At 37.4% G+C, this 15,388-nt stretch overlaps 2 protein-coding genes across 2 annotated transcripts in view; one reads left to right on the forward strand and one right to left on the reverse strand.

The window, feature by feature from the left end:
- EIF2AK1 (eukaryotic translation initiation factor 2-alpha kinase 1) overlaps window positions 1-11,633 on the forward strand; it is a 14,740-nt gene extending 3,107 nt beyond the window's left edge. Inside the window, exons 2-15 of the mRNA XM_010003325.1 lie at window positions 266-424; window positions 2,233-2,369; window positions 3,102-3,133; window positions 3,562-3,661; window positions 4,435-4,515; window positions 4,918-5,017; window positions 5,581-5,632; window positions 6,326-6,695; window positions 7,732-7,843; window positions 9,405-9,511; window positions 10,026-10,146; window positions 10,276-10,355; window positions 10,739-10,972; window positions 11,429-11,633. Of these exons, the coding sequence (XP_010001627.1) occupies window positions 266-424; window positions 2,233-2,369; window positions 3,102-3,133; window positions 3,562-3,661; window positions 4,435-4,515; window positions 4,918-5,017; window positions 5,581-5,632; window positions 6,326-6,695; window positions 7,732-7,843; window positions 9,405-9,511; window positions 10,026-10,146; window positions 10,276-10,355; window positions 10,739-10,972; window positions 11,429-11,551 (1,808 nt within the window). The 3' untranslated portion in view covers window positions 11,552-11,633. The remainder of the gene's footprint in view (window positions 1-265; window positions 425-2,232; window positions 2,370-3,101; window positions 3,134-3,561; window positions 3,662-4,434; window positions 4,516-4,917; window positions 5,018-5,580; window positions 5,633-6,325; window positions 6,696-7,731; window positions 7,844-9,404; window positions 9,512-10,025; window positions 10,147-10,275; window positions 10,356-10,738; window positions 10,973-11,428) is intronic.
- A 351-nt stretch (window positions 11,634-11,984) lies between these two features.
- Window positions 11,985-14,912, reverse strand: AIMP2 (aminoacyl tRNA synthetase complex-interacting multifunctional protein 2). Its single transcript, XM_010003327.1, has 4 exons — window positions 14,895-14,912; window positions 13,675-13,881; window positions 12,918-13,149; window positions 11,985-12,422 (listed from the first exon to the last, which is right to left on the reverse strand). Exons 1-4 carry the CDS (start codon window positions 14,910-14,912, stop codon window positions 12,037-12,039), a joined length of 843 nt encoding a protein of 280 aa, XP_010001629.1. The 3' UTR covers window positions 11,985-12,036.
- Between the last annotated feature and the right edge of the window lie 476 nt (window positions 14,913-15,388).

Here is a 15,388-nt window from a genome sequence, read left to right on the forward strand (position 1 = left end):
GACACCCTGCCCTGCGGGGGGTTCCCCGCGCACGGCGAGAGCCTCGGCCTCTCCGGCTGGCTTATTTTCATACGCACTTAGAGAAATTATGTATAATTAGGTTCTAATTAGTGCCTCGAGCTTCTCGCTTAGTGGCAGCTCGTGTGGTGCCTCTTGGTGAGCCAGGGTTGTGTTGAAGCTGCGGGGGTTCGTCTGTGGTTCTGATGTTGTGGTGCACAGGCCGGTACCGAGACCTAAACCCGTTGGTCTGACTGTCCCTTTCCAGAATCCGATGTGCCAGCGGAGCTGCGAGTTGCAAACGGGTCTCAAAAGTTTGTGAATTTCACTTCAACCATCCAAAACCAGCTGCTGCTGGTCTCCCTGCTGGAGCATCTCTGCCACATGTACACCCGCAACCCTGTTCATTCGAGGTGCTTGTTCCGAAGTTAGTATGAGTAGTTATTTCCTGTTGCTTAGACTGCCTTGCTGCAATATATACCGGGTTTTTCTGTGCAGAATTACGGTGTAGTATCAATGTAAGGTCTCATCCCACTGGGACAAGAGTAATTCTGAGAAGAGAGTGAATACCTTGAGTCAGTTTAATTGGGAATTAGGACCTGTCTTATTTTGGAAAACAGTAACAGAATGTTGTTGATGCAAGGATCAGGCAGTTGTGTTCCAGCTAAATCATGTAATTTGCACCATGAGAAGGGTTGCAGGCTAAATTATCTAAAAACACAGAAGAGGAATTTTATGAAAATATTGATCAACAACAGCTATAGCATAGTATTTGCTCAATCTTTCAAAATTTGTGCTGCTGAAATCTGAGTAAATTCCTTTATAGGTCCTTTATTTTCTAATAAAATCTTAGAGAATTCAGAGACGTTGTATTTTTAGAGGTTTTATTTCTCTTGACATCTGTCTTTTTGGTATGTGATTTATCTGAGGTATTTTGTTCACTTACGTACATACTTAATGTGTTTAAGAGACAATCTCCAAGGTGTTTCTCTTTATTATGCATGATTCTAGAAAATAAAATGTAATATACTGCACATACTTAACACTGAAGCCATGTATAGTATCCAGTAACAACAGTGCAGACAACTAGTGTAATTTTGTTCTTCCAGTCTGCTGTTGATGTTTGGCCCTGGGTTTTACTGTTGTATCTGTGAAAACAAAAAGTATCAGGGAAAAAATCTCAACCAAATTTCCTCCTTTTGGGAGAGGAACAAAAAAACGCACCAAAAAAACAACCAACCTGGGCATCTTCCAGAGTATGGAATCCAGAGTATGGAGTCAAGCATCTTCCAGCTGCTTGACTTCCCAATGTACTCCTCTGGAAAATTGTGTTCCTTCATTGGTATAATTTGAACCAATTTCCCAAGTGGAATAAGCATGAGGAGTAAAAGAAAAATATTGCAGTAGTAATTGTATTTGCTTTGTGGTTTTGGCTGGTATATTCATGTTGGCCAGGGTGGGTTTTTTCCACTTTTCTGGTGTAACTGTGTCCATGAGGCTGGTGTAGCACAATTCATTATAGGTTCATGTTCAAGACATTTTATCTCCTTTAAAAAACAAAGTAACAGGCTGATTTTTAAACTACTGGTACCAAAAAAAATAATAATAAAAGAATCCCCTATGAACAAGTTTGATTTAAGACCTTGGAACTCTTTAAAACTCTGAAGTATGTTTTTGTAGCAGCCTTACAGTTGGCACCCATCTCCAGGATGTGTTAGGTTTTTGTTTGCCAGTGTTTTGCCCCAGCTGAGAAAGATGTGGTGCTTTGGGAGGTGTGGAAGGGGGTAACTTCATTCTTTACTGTGGGTGCACAAAGGTGAGAGTTTATTTCTGAATTAGAAAATCTTGACATTACCACTTTTTATTATGAACATGTCCTGAATATCTTTTTTCACTGATCAAAATTAGTACAAGGGTAGCCAGTCAGTGGATGTTTGGGTGGATATTTGTATCATTCATCTGCTGAGATAAGGAAGAAGAGGAGATGCAGTTAAGACCATGAAGGGCATGACAAACTATTATGGAAAGGGATTCCCACAGAGCAGCTCCAGTTTGGATTTAATTAGTTTTTATTGCTAAGAGTATGAGAAACAGCATTAGACTTTGAGTTGTTCTTAAGCTTTTCTGATGTGCTACCTTTAAAATAAAGTTTCTCATTAAAAAAAGCAACAACTATTTACATGGTCTTACTGGCAGGCTTTAGTGACTGTGACCTCTCTCTGTTCCTTTGTACAGTACTTCGTCAGGCTTTCACAAGAACAGGGTTGCTCTCCCCTTTTGCCTTCTGTGATGAGTTTAGTACTGTCAGACTGCAGCATAATAGAGCCATTGCTGAACTCATGAAAGCAGCTAATCGACAAATACTTGATGGGGTAAGTTTTGTTAAATGTCTTTGGCAACTTCTGCATGAAGGAATTAACCCATTGCATCCAAACAAGGTTTTGTTTGTTTTTTTTAAATATTGGATTGTGGTTTTTATTAATGCTATAAAATGGTACCTCTATTCTGCCTTAGCTGCTTGGATTGGCATATTCTGGTTCTATAGGTGCAAACTAAAGCTTTTGAAGCCAGAAATGTTTTGTTCTTTATTAAATAGTATTCTTTTTCAGTTAAAAAAATCTTTATAAACACAGACAAGGTGTTTTAAATATTGCTACAGCTTTTTTTGACAATGGACAGACATCCATTTTTAGTTTTTAACTGTTGATTATGTTAACAACCTCATTTTTATGCAGAGGTCTTAATTTGTACACTGCTTAGTGTGCTCCAGGCTGAATCAAACCAGTTTGCTTATCTTTTGCTTGGACTAAGCTAGTTAATTTTGTCTTAAGCACATTTTAGAGCCCTCATTTTTATCCTGTTTGCTAGCAGAGCTCTAAAAGAGCAGTAATCTCCCCAGCAGAGAGATGTTGGTAGATTACTGGTGGGATAATGCTACTTCAATTTGTTGCAGCTCTCTGTAGAACGAGTGGCTATCAGTAACCTCTTTTTCTTCTAAGAATGCAGTTGTAGTTTCCACTTTGAGGAAGCTGTCCATGCTGTTGGCATGGTAGGCTTGTTGTTCTGGGTGGCATGTTTTTATGTTGGATTTTATTGTTTCACAGGAGCTTGATCATGGAGATTCTCATGCAATTTGGTATGTATTCAAAGCATTTAGAAATATTAAACTCCCTCCATAAAGTTCTGTGCTCCACTCTGAATTTAATTAATATTAAATTTCATATTTTGGCTCCGAAACAAACAAACAAAAAGAGTACTTCTCCAAACTCTCAAAATCTGGTGAAAATTCCCTCTTCAGTACAACTCTCACAGTTAGTGCCACCATTCAGGAAACAAGATTTATCAGCCATAAACTTAAATAAATCATCTTGATACTACTGTTAACACAGGATTTGTAGCACATATGCCTACTGTGGCAGTCTGCTGATTTTCAGTATTTATTATGGTCATGTCAAAGGATTTTCTTTTCATGATAGCACTTAGACGTTGTGTACACCTGTAGCCTCTAATACCTTACTTGTCAGTTGTAATTCAGTTTAATGCAGTCTTAACTTTTTTGATTAGGGAGAAAGAAGTTCTCTTTGAAGCACAGACTTCACGATACTTGAATGAGTTTGATGAAGTCGCAAGGCTAGGAAAAGGAGGCTATGGTCAAGTATACAAGGTATTCTTTACCTTTCATTTATATCTGATCAGTTTATATCTGGTTTTTCTTTGAATTTAGAATTACTGTTTTGGCTGACTTGTTTATTTTTCTAATGGAAAACCAAAAATACTCATTTTCCAGTGAGTGCAAACCTGCACGTGTGAAGGGTATTGGCATTTTATTTCAGAAGATGCTTGGTGATGGTTTCTGTTCATCAAAGCAGATGATGTTTTACTTTGTATATTCTGACCCTTTTAAAGTGAAGGAAAACTTATTTCTCATGTGAAGTAATGTGATTCATTGACTTAAAACAGCCACAGGAACTGTTTAGTCTGCACACCCCAATATTCCAGTTGGGGCTGCTGGAAAAAAACCGCAGTTTTAATATGAATGTAAATTGTTCAACACCATGTCAAATTGTATGAACTACTTACAGTGTATAGCCAGCCTAAGGTTCCCCATGTGGTATGTGCCATATGACAGTTGTGGCATCACAGACTTATTGAGAACCTGTTTAAGCAGTTATCAGGACCTGTCAGCATTTTTTAGCTGCAGAGCTATGTATTTCATAAAGATTAGATGTTTGCAGTCCTGAAGAAGGCAAAAGTAGAGCACCCTTATCTTAGACAGCAGGGGCTGAATCCCAGTTTCATTCTCTGTTATGGGTGACAGGTTATTTGAATTGAGTGCAGAAATTAAATTTTTAGAAGATAGTTGGTTTTAAAGGATTTAATAATTCATTGATTTAAACACATTAATATCTAATTTTGTCCTGTTGCAATTGTTTTCAGGTCAGAAACAAGCTAGATGGCCAGTTCTATGCTATTAAAAAAATTAACATTAAGAAGGCTACAAGGAGAGATTGCATGAAGGTATTCTTTTTACTATTTCATCTCTGGTTTAGCTTCCTCTTTCGTCTTATCTGATTCTGATTTAATTTAGTAATGCAGTTGGTATTTCCCAAAACATCAAAAATTTTAATAATGTTTTTATGCATTCTGAGTTTCTAAAGAATTGACTCTTGAAGTATTTACTAGAAAAGAAAAAGAGAGGTGTTTAAGTCCATTAAAAGAAGCATATTGTTAACTCAAATGTGACCATTCCTGGAACTGTGAAAATAATAATTTGTTTTAAAGCTTCCAGTTTTTCTCCATTACTGTAATAATTTTATCTCTTCTTTCTTGGTTAGAAACCAGGGCTTTTTTGTTCTCTTTTGGGTTTACTAAGCACTCAGAATAAAGGACAATCATACTTTCCTTTTTGGGTCTTCTTAGGTGCTACGAGAAGTTAAAGTGCTGGCTGGGCTGCAGCACCCTAATATTGTAGGCTATCACACTGCTTGGATGGAACAAGTTCAAACAGTACGCCCAAAAGGCAAGTGTAGAATACTGTGTAACTCTTGCTTGCATCTTGCTTGTGACCTCTATGCTCTTATTTGCAGGAGAATATTACTTCTCTGATAAAATAGCTGTTTTTTCCCCCTCTTTAAAGCAACCAAAAAAAAGCAAACTGCAGGTGACCACCAGGACTTCCATGTCCCTTTGTGCGTTTCAGTCTCCCACCTGGTAACTTCTCTGTTCCTTAATGATGAGCTTGGAATGTGGAAGTATTAACTTAATTTCTAGGAATATATGAGGAAGATCTTAAAGTTGTGTGAACTTCAGTGAAATGCAGTGAAAACCTTTTAATTTAAAAAGTAGTGAGTTGACAAAAGAGTGAATACTGGGAATGAGCCACCTCCCAATATCCCCAGATATTGTGGGAAAAGTGAGGAATAGGGGGGAAAAAGCCACAAATTTGCTACCATGTTTTGAAATCATAGTTGTATACAGGTCATGAAATTAAATTCAGTAAGATTCTGTAGCTTAAATGTTAATTTATAGAAAATATATGCATGTTTTGTTTTGTAAAATACTATTTATTCTTTCATGCAACAGATAAAAGAATAATGGAGTTGCAGCCATTATCTTTGGAGCCAGAGAGTAGCAAGTAAGTATTATAAATCTCAATGGTAACATTTATTTGACATTAACATAAGCCTTTTAAAAGGTAACATTAAGAAAGTACAGAATTTGCACTAGGTTCCATATATACATTCTGCTTCAAAATTATAACAAAAAAATGGCTTAATTATCCTTGTCAATGTTTCTGGCTGCGTAAGCTAAAGAATATTCCTGCATACTTCTGCCTTTTTTGGATCTCTTTGTTTCTGAGTGCCTGAATGTAGTACTGGGCTTCAAGTTTACTTCCAAAGTTTTGTGCCAGTCAGCAACATTGATTAGTGCTGTGGGGTCTTGTTAGACTGATGGGCCTCCAGTTTCTCAGCAGTGTTGATTAGCCCTTTCAATAAAGAGATGGGAGTCCTGTGAGAAATGCAGTGTTAACTTCAGAAGTGTAAAGGAATGAAGATGCATCGTAGTTGTGTCCTTTGCTGCAGCCAAGGACTGTATGTATCTGAGCTTCCTAGCTTGGAAATCCCTGCTGGGGGAAGGTGTTACAAAAGCTGGATCCTACACAGCCAAGTGTGGAATCCTTAAGTGTTACATGGGGAAGCAGCTGAGCTCTTATTTTGGAATGCAGTTTGCAATTGAAAAAAACTGAAAGTACTCAGAGTGGTGGATCACAAATAGATGGTATAAAACTGTGTACATATTTTGACTTCTCTCCCTTTATTATTTCCAGCAATCACTGTCACATTCAGAGTGTGGAAAGTGGGAGTTCAATTATCTTTGCTGACCTTACTTCACAAGAAAAGAAGTCCTGTGACAGTACCAGTCTTAGAAATCTGGGTAGTGAATCAGTGCAGAATATGGATATAAGGAATGATTTTACAGACAGCAATAATAAAGAGTTTATGAAACCAAATAAGTGTGAGTTATCCAAAGAATTACAAGAAGACTCTCTAAGTAGTGATAGCAGTAAATCAAATTATGTGAAAAATCATTCAACACGGGGACCTCATTCTAGCCTGGATCAAGATGCTAGCACTGGAAGTAAGTCCTGCACTGAAGAATGCTCCAAGAATGATGTAGCTCTCTGTGGAGAGTTTGAGGTAAATACAGTTCTCTTTAAATAGACTTAACAGCTGTCTATATTAATGACAGTTGCAAAGTAGAGCTTGGTAGACAAAGGAATGATTTATAATTATAGATTTTTTTAAAAATGACTCAGAGCCAAAAATACAGACAATTTTTACTTAAGTGGGTAACACTATTACAAGGAAGTTGACCAGAAAAGCTGGCAAAAGTTAGTAATTTTGGCTCCTTTCAAAGTACCTACATGAATTAAGACATGCTGCTTCTGCATGAAAAACCCCAAACCATCAAACTTGACAATCTTCAGCATTCAGCAATGATAGCTAATTCAGATTATTGATGAAAGTGTCTGGGTAAGTAGCATTGAGTTAGGTAGTGTGGTGCCTTATTCAGTGAAGGTTTACATGTGAAAGGGAGGGAAGTAGGTGTGGGCAGGGAATCACCACTCAGCCTGTGCTTCTAGAGCTTTGCTGACACTGATCCCACTGACTAGTTTTGTACAACAGCCAGCTTGGGAATACCTCAAGCTTTTGCTATCCTTTGGATTTCCTCTTCAAGAAATTCAAGATTTTAAGTGTTTGCTTGAGTTATCTGGGTTATCAAATGAACTAGTACATTATCAGAAACTGAGTATGAAGTTACATATTCATGTTAATAAATAATAAAATTCCATATAAAGAGGTTGAATTTGTTTTGCTATTTTATACTAATTTACCCTATGTTCTCGAGCCAAAATGAACCTCTGTTCAGTATGTCTAGAAGCTTTTAAACTCTAACTTGAATATTAAGATACATAGCTGGCTGTTTTGTTAGTTTCATCATGTAACAATTTTTAAAAATTGAGGAACAAGAAAAAACTGCCCCAAACCAGATCCTGTTGTTGCATCTGCTTCTTGGAAGTAGTAGATGAGTAATACTGTGTTTGATGTAATTTTGGTATCTTTTTAAAAATTTAATAAACAAATTTTGGGTTTCTTAGCTTTAGATAAAGTAACTAAGGAAACACTGTTCATGTTACAGTGGCAAAATCATGGGCCATTCTTTTTCTGTTAGGTGGAGTATCGTTTGATGCTTCATATACAAATGCAGCTGTGTGAAATATCCTTGTGGGATTGGATTGTTGACCGTAATAGAAGATGCAACGAGAGAACAGAGGAAATGTCCAGTAAGATTCATCACTGTCTTAAAAATTTACTTATCCATTATAAAGCAAGTGTTTCCTTTTCCCTAATGGGAAGTCCACTGTCTGATTTGGTGTTTTACTTCAGCAGCTTCTAATACTGATCTTCATTAGATTCTTTATTCACTTAATAAAGTAGCAGCCAGTATTGAATCTTTGCGTGATAGATGTTGGTAAAAGAGATTTAAGTTCGTGAGTTTTTGACAGCTCTTCAAAAAAGAATCAATGTGTGCCTGAGGCATAGTTGTTAACTGGAGAGCTCAGTGTCTGGGCAATACTACTTATTCAGAATGGGTTTTTTATCGACAGAAACTGCTTTTTCATAGTAAGACATTTAAATAATTTAAATGTTGCTTTGGTAGTAGTCTCACTGCAACAAAACAGAGCTTTTCATAGTCTTAGTTTATCTGCTGTGGAAAACATGAATACATCTTTTTTTTCCAGACACGTTAAAAACATACTGAAAAGCTTTAAAGTTTGTACTTAAGAATCAACACACAGGACAAGCTAATTTGTCATTGATGTAAAAAATCTAACATGTACTTTGCTTGAGTGGTCAGAGGAGTTCTCATGCCCTGATACAAACTGTCTTCAATAATTGTTGACATTTGGAAGAACAAGTCTAATGCTCTTAAAGCATTAGAGATATGTTCTTTTCTCTAGGGAGGTTGTATTAAAAAAGCATATGCCTAACATAAACTGTATGATTGTTTAATCTGAGTTTTAATCACTATAAGGATAAATCTGTTGTTCTTTTCCTGGAGTCCTGCTTACGTACTGTCAGTCGACTCCCACTAATCCCTCCTGTACTGATAAGTCTTTTAGCTTTCATAAGCTAAAAGATGAGGTTTCTGGTCAGGGAATACTAGGGTATTTGACCTGGCAAAACCCTATTTTTACACATTTTCACAGGTGACAGGAGAGGAAAAACAGAAATTCAAGCAGGAGTAAATATCCATTGTCACTTTGAACAGTTATCATTTTAGATCTAGGTCGTTACGAGTAGGAAGACAGTGTAGTTAAATAAAATAATAATATGGGAAATGGTAAAAACAATTAGATGGTAAGTTTATTTAGGACAGCTACAGCCAGAAGAGATTGGGAAATTTCAGAGGATGGCACAATGGCAGAAAGATTAGGATCCAAAAAGGACGGGTGGAAATCATTACAGAAGACATGTCATTATGTAAATTAGCATGATTTTATCTGGAATTGTATTTTTCGGTACAATTCAGCACTTACATGGAATTAAAGACTTCGTTAAATTCATAATCAAAAAACTGATAGGGTTTGGAGGAGTCCTTTGGGGCAGACACATGTTAATGTTCCCTGAACTTTCCTTTTTGGAATGTTTAGGTTAGTAACTTCTTGCTATTTCAAAGGTTATTATCTTAGGAGAAGCATGGAAAATTGAATTTTTAAACTATACTCATTCTGGTAAAAAAATTCTGCTACATCATAAATAAATAGAATTCAACAGGACACCATCAACTTAAATAACTCAGTAAAATTAGCTGAAATAATTTAGATGTTAAATTCTTTTAAGGTCCATACCATCTTGTGGATGTCAGCTGGACAGTTAAGATCTTTCAAGAGTTATTAGAAGGGGTGTGCTATATCCACAGCATGGGAGTGATGCATCGAGACATTAAAGTAAGTTCATGGAATTATTACTTGAGGTTGAAAAAAACAAAGATGTCTTATGGGAAAATGAAAACAACTCCATAGTTAAATTTGAAAGTACCTGGGCTCTGAAGAATTTAGATATGTTACATATGAAAAAATATATTTAGTCCACTTTCCTGCTGTCAGTTGTTCTGATTTGCTGTCTGTTCTTGACTGTTCCTGTTAACATTACTGTTCAGCAAATTTCCTATTTTCTGCTGGAAAAAAGAAAAAGTAATTTATCTTTCCACTAAATCTTTGTTTTTCCTGTTTTGATTATTTTTCTAGATCCTTCACATGTGGCATTTCTGCCCAAGTGGTGTCACTAACAGTTTCATACCAGCTCTGACTTATTTTTTCTATCATCTCACTAATTAAATTATTAAATAATTACAATTTTACACCTGTGAAACACAGGATTTCATAGACTTTGAAACAGCTCAAATATCCTAATTCTTTGTGTGTGTGTATACATTAGATTTTATACTGTCTTGTTTTGTAGCCCAGAAATATCTTTCTACATGGATTGGATCATCATGTAAAAATAGGAGACTTTGGGTTAGCCTGCAAAGACCTCCTTTGGGATGATGCAGACCAGTGGTTTAAGACAGAAAGGACAAAAAGTAAGAGAAAAAAGCTTAATGGGTTTAAATGTATAAGTTTCTGATATTAAAACCATTAAATATTACATTATTAAGTAAAATGCTAAAAATGTAATACTAGCTGAGTAAGTCTCATTTGCCTCTTTAAAGGTCAGAGACACACCACAGGAGTGGGGACTTGCCTCTATGCCTCACCAGAACAATTGCAGGGATCTCACTATGATTTCAAGGTAGGGAGTAGTTTTTTTTCTGCTAACACATGATAGTAAGATAGTAGGAAAACAAGCCTTTTAGTGGGTAAATAGGTAATATTTGGTAAATACATAAATATCCCTCCTACTGTTACTTTTAGTGGTTTTGTTGAAACATGAATTTCAAGTTTGCTTTCTAGTTTGCTACTTAATACAAAAATTACTTGTGTTTCTAAGATTATCTTGAGGAATATATATAGATTAGAATTTGTGTTCCATTAGTATTGTCATGGTACTTTTCATATCCTGATGAAACTGTCACAGAATTTTTCCATGTAATGAATTTTTAATGAGTAAAAGAAATGTAGTAAGTTACTAAAAACAGCAGTTATCCCAGAACTTTGTCTTCACCCCATTACCAGTCAGACATGTACAGCCTGGGTGTTATCCTGCTAGAACTCTTCCAGCCCTTCGGAACAGAAATGGAAAGAACAGAAGTTCTCATGCATTTAAGGAAAGGCCAGATTCCTCACTCTTTCTCCAAAAAATGGCCTGTTCAAGCCAAGTACATTAAACTCCTCACGAGTCAGAGATCTACAGAAAGACCAACTGCTGCTCAGCTTCGTGAGAGTGAACTGTTTCATACCACAGAACATGTAAGTTATGCCAGTAATCTCAACCTTTACAGCATAGAGAAATACAAATTCCCAGTCCCTTTAAGTTTTCCTGCCTATGTTTTGTTTTTAACTTAAGAGGATTGTGTGTTTGAAACTTTTTTGTTATTATTACAGTATCTAGGGCACTGCATTCATGTTTCTGGTGTATTTGCAATGAGATAAATGGTCATTAAGTATAGGTAACTTTATGAAGATTGGAGAGTTGACTTACATGCATCTTGAAGTATTTATAGGCTAGGAAAGCTTTAAAAACTTTTCCTCAGCTCTGCAGAATTTTTCATTTTCCCTTTCCTTGCCACACTGAAGTTGTACTAGCAAATATGCAAAATAGCTGCGGTGCTACAGAATGTGTCTGTAGTGGGTTGAGAACACAATCTGAATAGGTTGATAAGGCTTTATCCTGGCCCATCTATAAATAAACACTCTCATTTTCAGGTTATTTCTAACCTACAACAGAAGGTAAGACAGCAAGAGGAAGAAATAGAAAAACTGAGAGAGAGAATAAGGCTGCTTTCTGGAGAACAAGGTGAATGTATGAGACTAGGTTCTCCTGTTTGAGTACAGGAAGAACTAACCTCTATTGTATGTTAAGTTATATAAAATGTTTTTTTGTTTTTTTTACATAAAATATTTCAATACATTTTGATTTTCCTGTCTGTTCTTTAAAGGCCTTAATCTTTTTGTCTTAGTTCAGAGGTCCCCAATCAACAGAAAGGATTCATGTTGCACTTAAACTGTACTGAGACTAACTTGTGTAAGTAAGCATTTGGGTTACAAGGGAAAACATAAGGAAAAATTGGAAGTGTAGGTTGTTTTTACACAGGACTGCTTCAGATACCTTATAATCATTAAGCAAATAGATATGTTATGTATCAGTCACAAAAAAGGAAGGCCACACCCAAACAGTAGCTGTAACATTTTTATTGATTTCAGAATTCTGTCCAACTGTAGTGCTTGAACACATCTGGGCCAGGACTCAGACCACTATGGCAGGCATGAGGTGGAATGAGATAACAAATGACGCCATTATCACAAGTACAGGCTTACTTCAGTAGCTTCATCACAGAGGTGAAAGGTGCCAGGTTCTCACAGGACTTCATCCATTTCTGCACGTTGGCCGGGGCAGCGTTGGCAGCACCCGTCTGCTGGAGCGCGCACCACGCCACGATGTCAGCTACAGTCAGTTCATTTCCCACCAACCAGGAGGTCTTGCCCAGGGCAGCATTCATCGATCGCAGGACTGCTCCTTTTTCCTTGCTGCTGCCTTCTTTGAGCTGGAAGATGGCTGTATCCACCCAGCTGTCAATCAGAGTCGCAGTAACTGCATTGTACTTCTGGCCAAACAGGGAAAAGAGAAATCGGGCAATGTTGCCCTCTCCTTCAATAGGGCACATTGTTTGAATGCTAAACTTCATCTGGGGCTTGGGAACTGAAATTAAGACAGGAAAAAAGTGAATACCATATGGTGGAGTAGCTAAACATAATGTTAATTCTATGATGTATTTTATTTATTATGCAACTTAACAACTTTAACCTGCTTTAAAAAAAAATCCATTTTCTTAGTCTAAATAATTAGACGAAGGCAGGAACCTGGGATAAAAAGATGACTTTTTGCAAACTTCAGCCCAATTTCTCATCTACTTTCTATTCTAGTCAACTTATTTGTAGAAACTGAAACAGAGTTATATTTAAAAAATCCTGTAAATGCCACATGTATTTTAATAGCAGTAACCACAAACAAGAATGTTCCACCTCAGTCCCCATCATTGTTCACAGCCATAAAAAGAGGACAAATATTACCTGCAGTTCATCTCCATCCTGTCAGCACAAGGCCACCAAAGCATCTGCTCTTAAGGTTTTATAGCACAATTTTAATTTCTCACCTATTGTAAAACATTGATCTACAAGGCAGTTTCATTCTTACCATCCTTCCAAATAAGAGTAAAGCCCAACTGATACTTGTGACGTGGCTGCTTCTTCATCTGCTCTCCAAAGCATTTCAAGAGGTTTTCTGGCACGGTTCTCACCGATGAGTGTGTGTGAACAGCTGATAATATTTTGTAGCGTTCACAAAGCAGGCTGTGCAGCACTAACAATGACAGCGGAGGCAGAGAAGGATTTGCATTGATTACAATGTCTTTCAGGGCACCATAATCCTGAATGGAAAGTAAAACATGCAGTAGATAAGACACACTCCAGGTCAGACTTTGAAATAGTGGAGTTTTCATCGAATACCAAAATGTACAAGCTCTGCATGTGTGAAATTCTAACAATAAGTAAATCAGTTCAAATTTGGACCTCTAAAAATTCTTGTTGAAACGTTTAAACATCTTCCTTCCTCAATATATGACTCAAGAATGTGACTGAGGCAAAATTATAGTCCAACCTGAACCCAAACTTAAAATTTCCAGTGGTAACAAACAAGAAACCAACAGAGATAGTTTCAATTAACCATTATAGCTTGGAATTGTACCCAAATGAGAATATATAGGATTTAGTATTTATAAATATTTGTATTTATAATCTGGATGCCCAAAAATGAAATGGTAGTTGCAGGTAATTTGTAAGGATATTAGACTTGCACAATGAGCTCTGGATGCCCTAGGCTCTACCACCACCCTTCCAACCCTAAGCACCTGAGAGCAAAGTAACTACTAATGTATTTGCCAAACTAAACATACCTTTCCAAGCATCAAATCTAAATCTGCTCCATTTGTTGTCAGAGGAGAACATTCAACAGTTTGAATTATATTGGTTACATCAAAGTCAGCATCTGGGGTTTGTATCATTTTTGAGAGCCCATCAACAGCACTCTTCAGCTCATACAGGCGTTTCAGGATCTCCTCCTGGCGGGATTCAAGTGCTTGAAGTGATGGGTCAACCTCTTCCTACAGGAGAGGAAAAAACAAGGTGATAAATATTTGCTCAATTCAGTGTCAAAATAGTCCACAGCTCATTTGACAATTTTAAACTCATTTAATTAACCAAAACATCATGAAGTGTCTCGGTTTTATCTCTAGTAGTTGTCTCTTTTGTCTGTATGAATGTGCTGAGACGTTAATTGATCCAATCTCTGAAATCTTCCTGCTTAATGTTTTTTTTTAAGCCACTAGCTACAGCCAGCTCCACAGTGCAGGAAAAATCAGACCACAACCACAGAAACTTAAAAGTTGGCAGAAAAACACTGAATTAAAACCTGAAAAGCCAAAGTTACCCTGTCAGGATTCTCTACAGCCCAGAAAAGCAGATTGATAAGAGTTTGTGTTAAGGTTGCAAAACAAGGAAACATTTTGACAATGGAAGTAGTTAATCAAAACAAAACAACCCTGCAGATGTAGATGGATGGTGGATCATATTAAATCACTCTTGGTTTTAGAGAACATAAACTACAGGGAAAAAAAAAAGACAACAGGCTTTGTTACATTAATCTCAATCTGTTACCTCACATGTCTCCTACTTAGAATGCTGCCTCTTTGAAAAGAATAGAAATGTATTGCTGTGGGAGGTTTTAAGTCTACCCACTTAACATTAATGTCAAAGAAAAACCATAGAGATAATCTGTTTCTAAGCATCCTGAATAAAGATTAATGAAACCCAACCTATCAACCAAACTTCCTTCTTTCAGTCTAAAGACTTAACAACCAAGGTATTCAAATTAAATCTTGATACCTGCTTACACAATATTCCCAAAGACAACCCAGGAACAGCTCTTAAGTGACAATTATTTGGCTACTATAAAATTCTTATTGAATAAAAAGCACTCTTGGAAAAAAGCCTGGCAGTTAAAATTTTGCTGTTGCAGCAGGAGGGCATCTCAGTAAGCTTTCCTCGGAAGCTCTGCCTCAAGTCTACTCCTACTCAGTATCTCCACCAGCAACCTGGGTGAGGGAACAGCAAGTACCCGCTGATGTGATGGCATCCAGCTAAAAATGGCCACAAGCAACCTGGAAGAATTCAAAGCATTCCTGACGGAGAGGGGCTGAAGCCAACTCAATTCCTGTAACAGTTATTTTCCATTTTTGCCTTTAAGAAAGAAGCAGCAGAGACCAGAAATAGAGGGTGTGTAGTTGGCAAATTCCAATCCCAACAGCAGGAAACCAAATCAACCTGAGCCAAGAGGGTGATGCAGCAGGAAGGGACCAGCCCGGCTGGGACACGCCCGAGGGCTGGCAAGGCCTCAGCTGGGTTGGGTACTCGGAATACGGCCCAATTTAGACGAAAGCTGAGAAAGAGACACACGAGAACGCAGCAAAGCCGAACCGAAAGCTTTACAAACACCACCCGTACGTTCCTGAAAAAGCCGAGCTTCCTCCACCCTGGAAAAACCCTCTGATAAGCGAGGAGGCCCCAGCGCTGCCCGTGCCGCGGGCTCGGCCCCTGCCGGCTCCCGGCGCC

The sequence above is a fragment of the Chaetura pelagica genome, unplaced genomic scaffold (genome assembly GCF_000747805.2).
Source record: "Chaetura pelagica isolate M959 unplaced genomic scaffold, ChaPel_1.0 scaffold138, whole genome shotgun sequence".
Classification (NCBI taxonomy): domain Eukaryota; kingdom Metazoa; phylum Chordata; class Aves; order Apodiformes; family Apodidae; genus Chaetura; species Chaetura pelagica.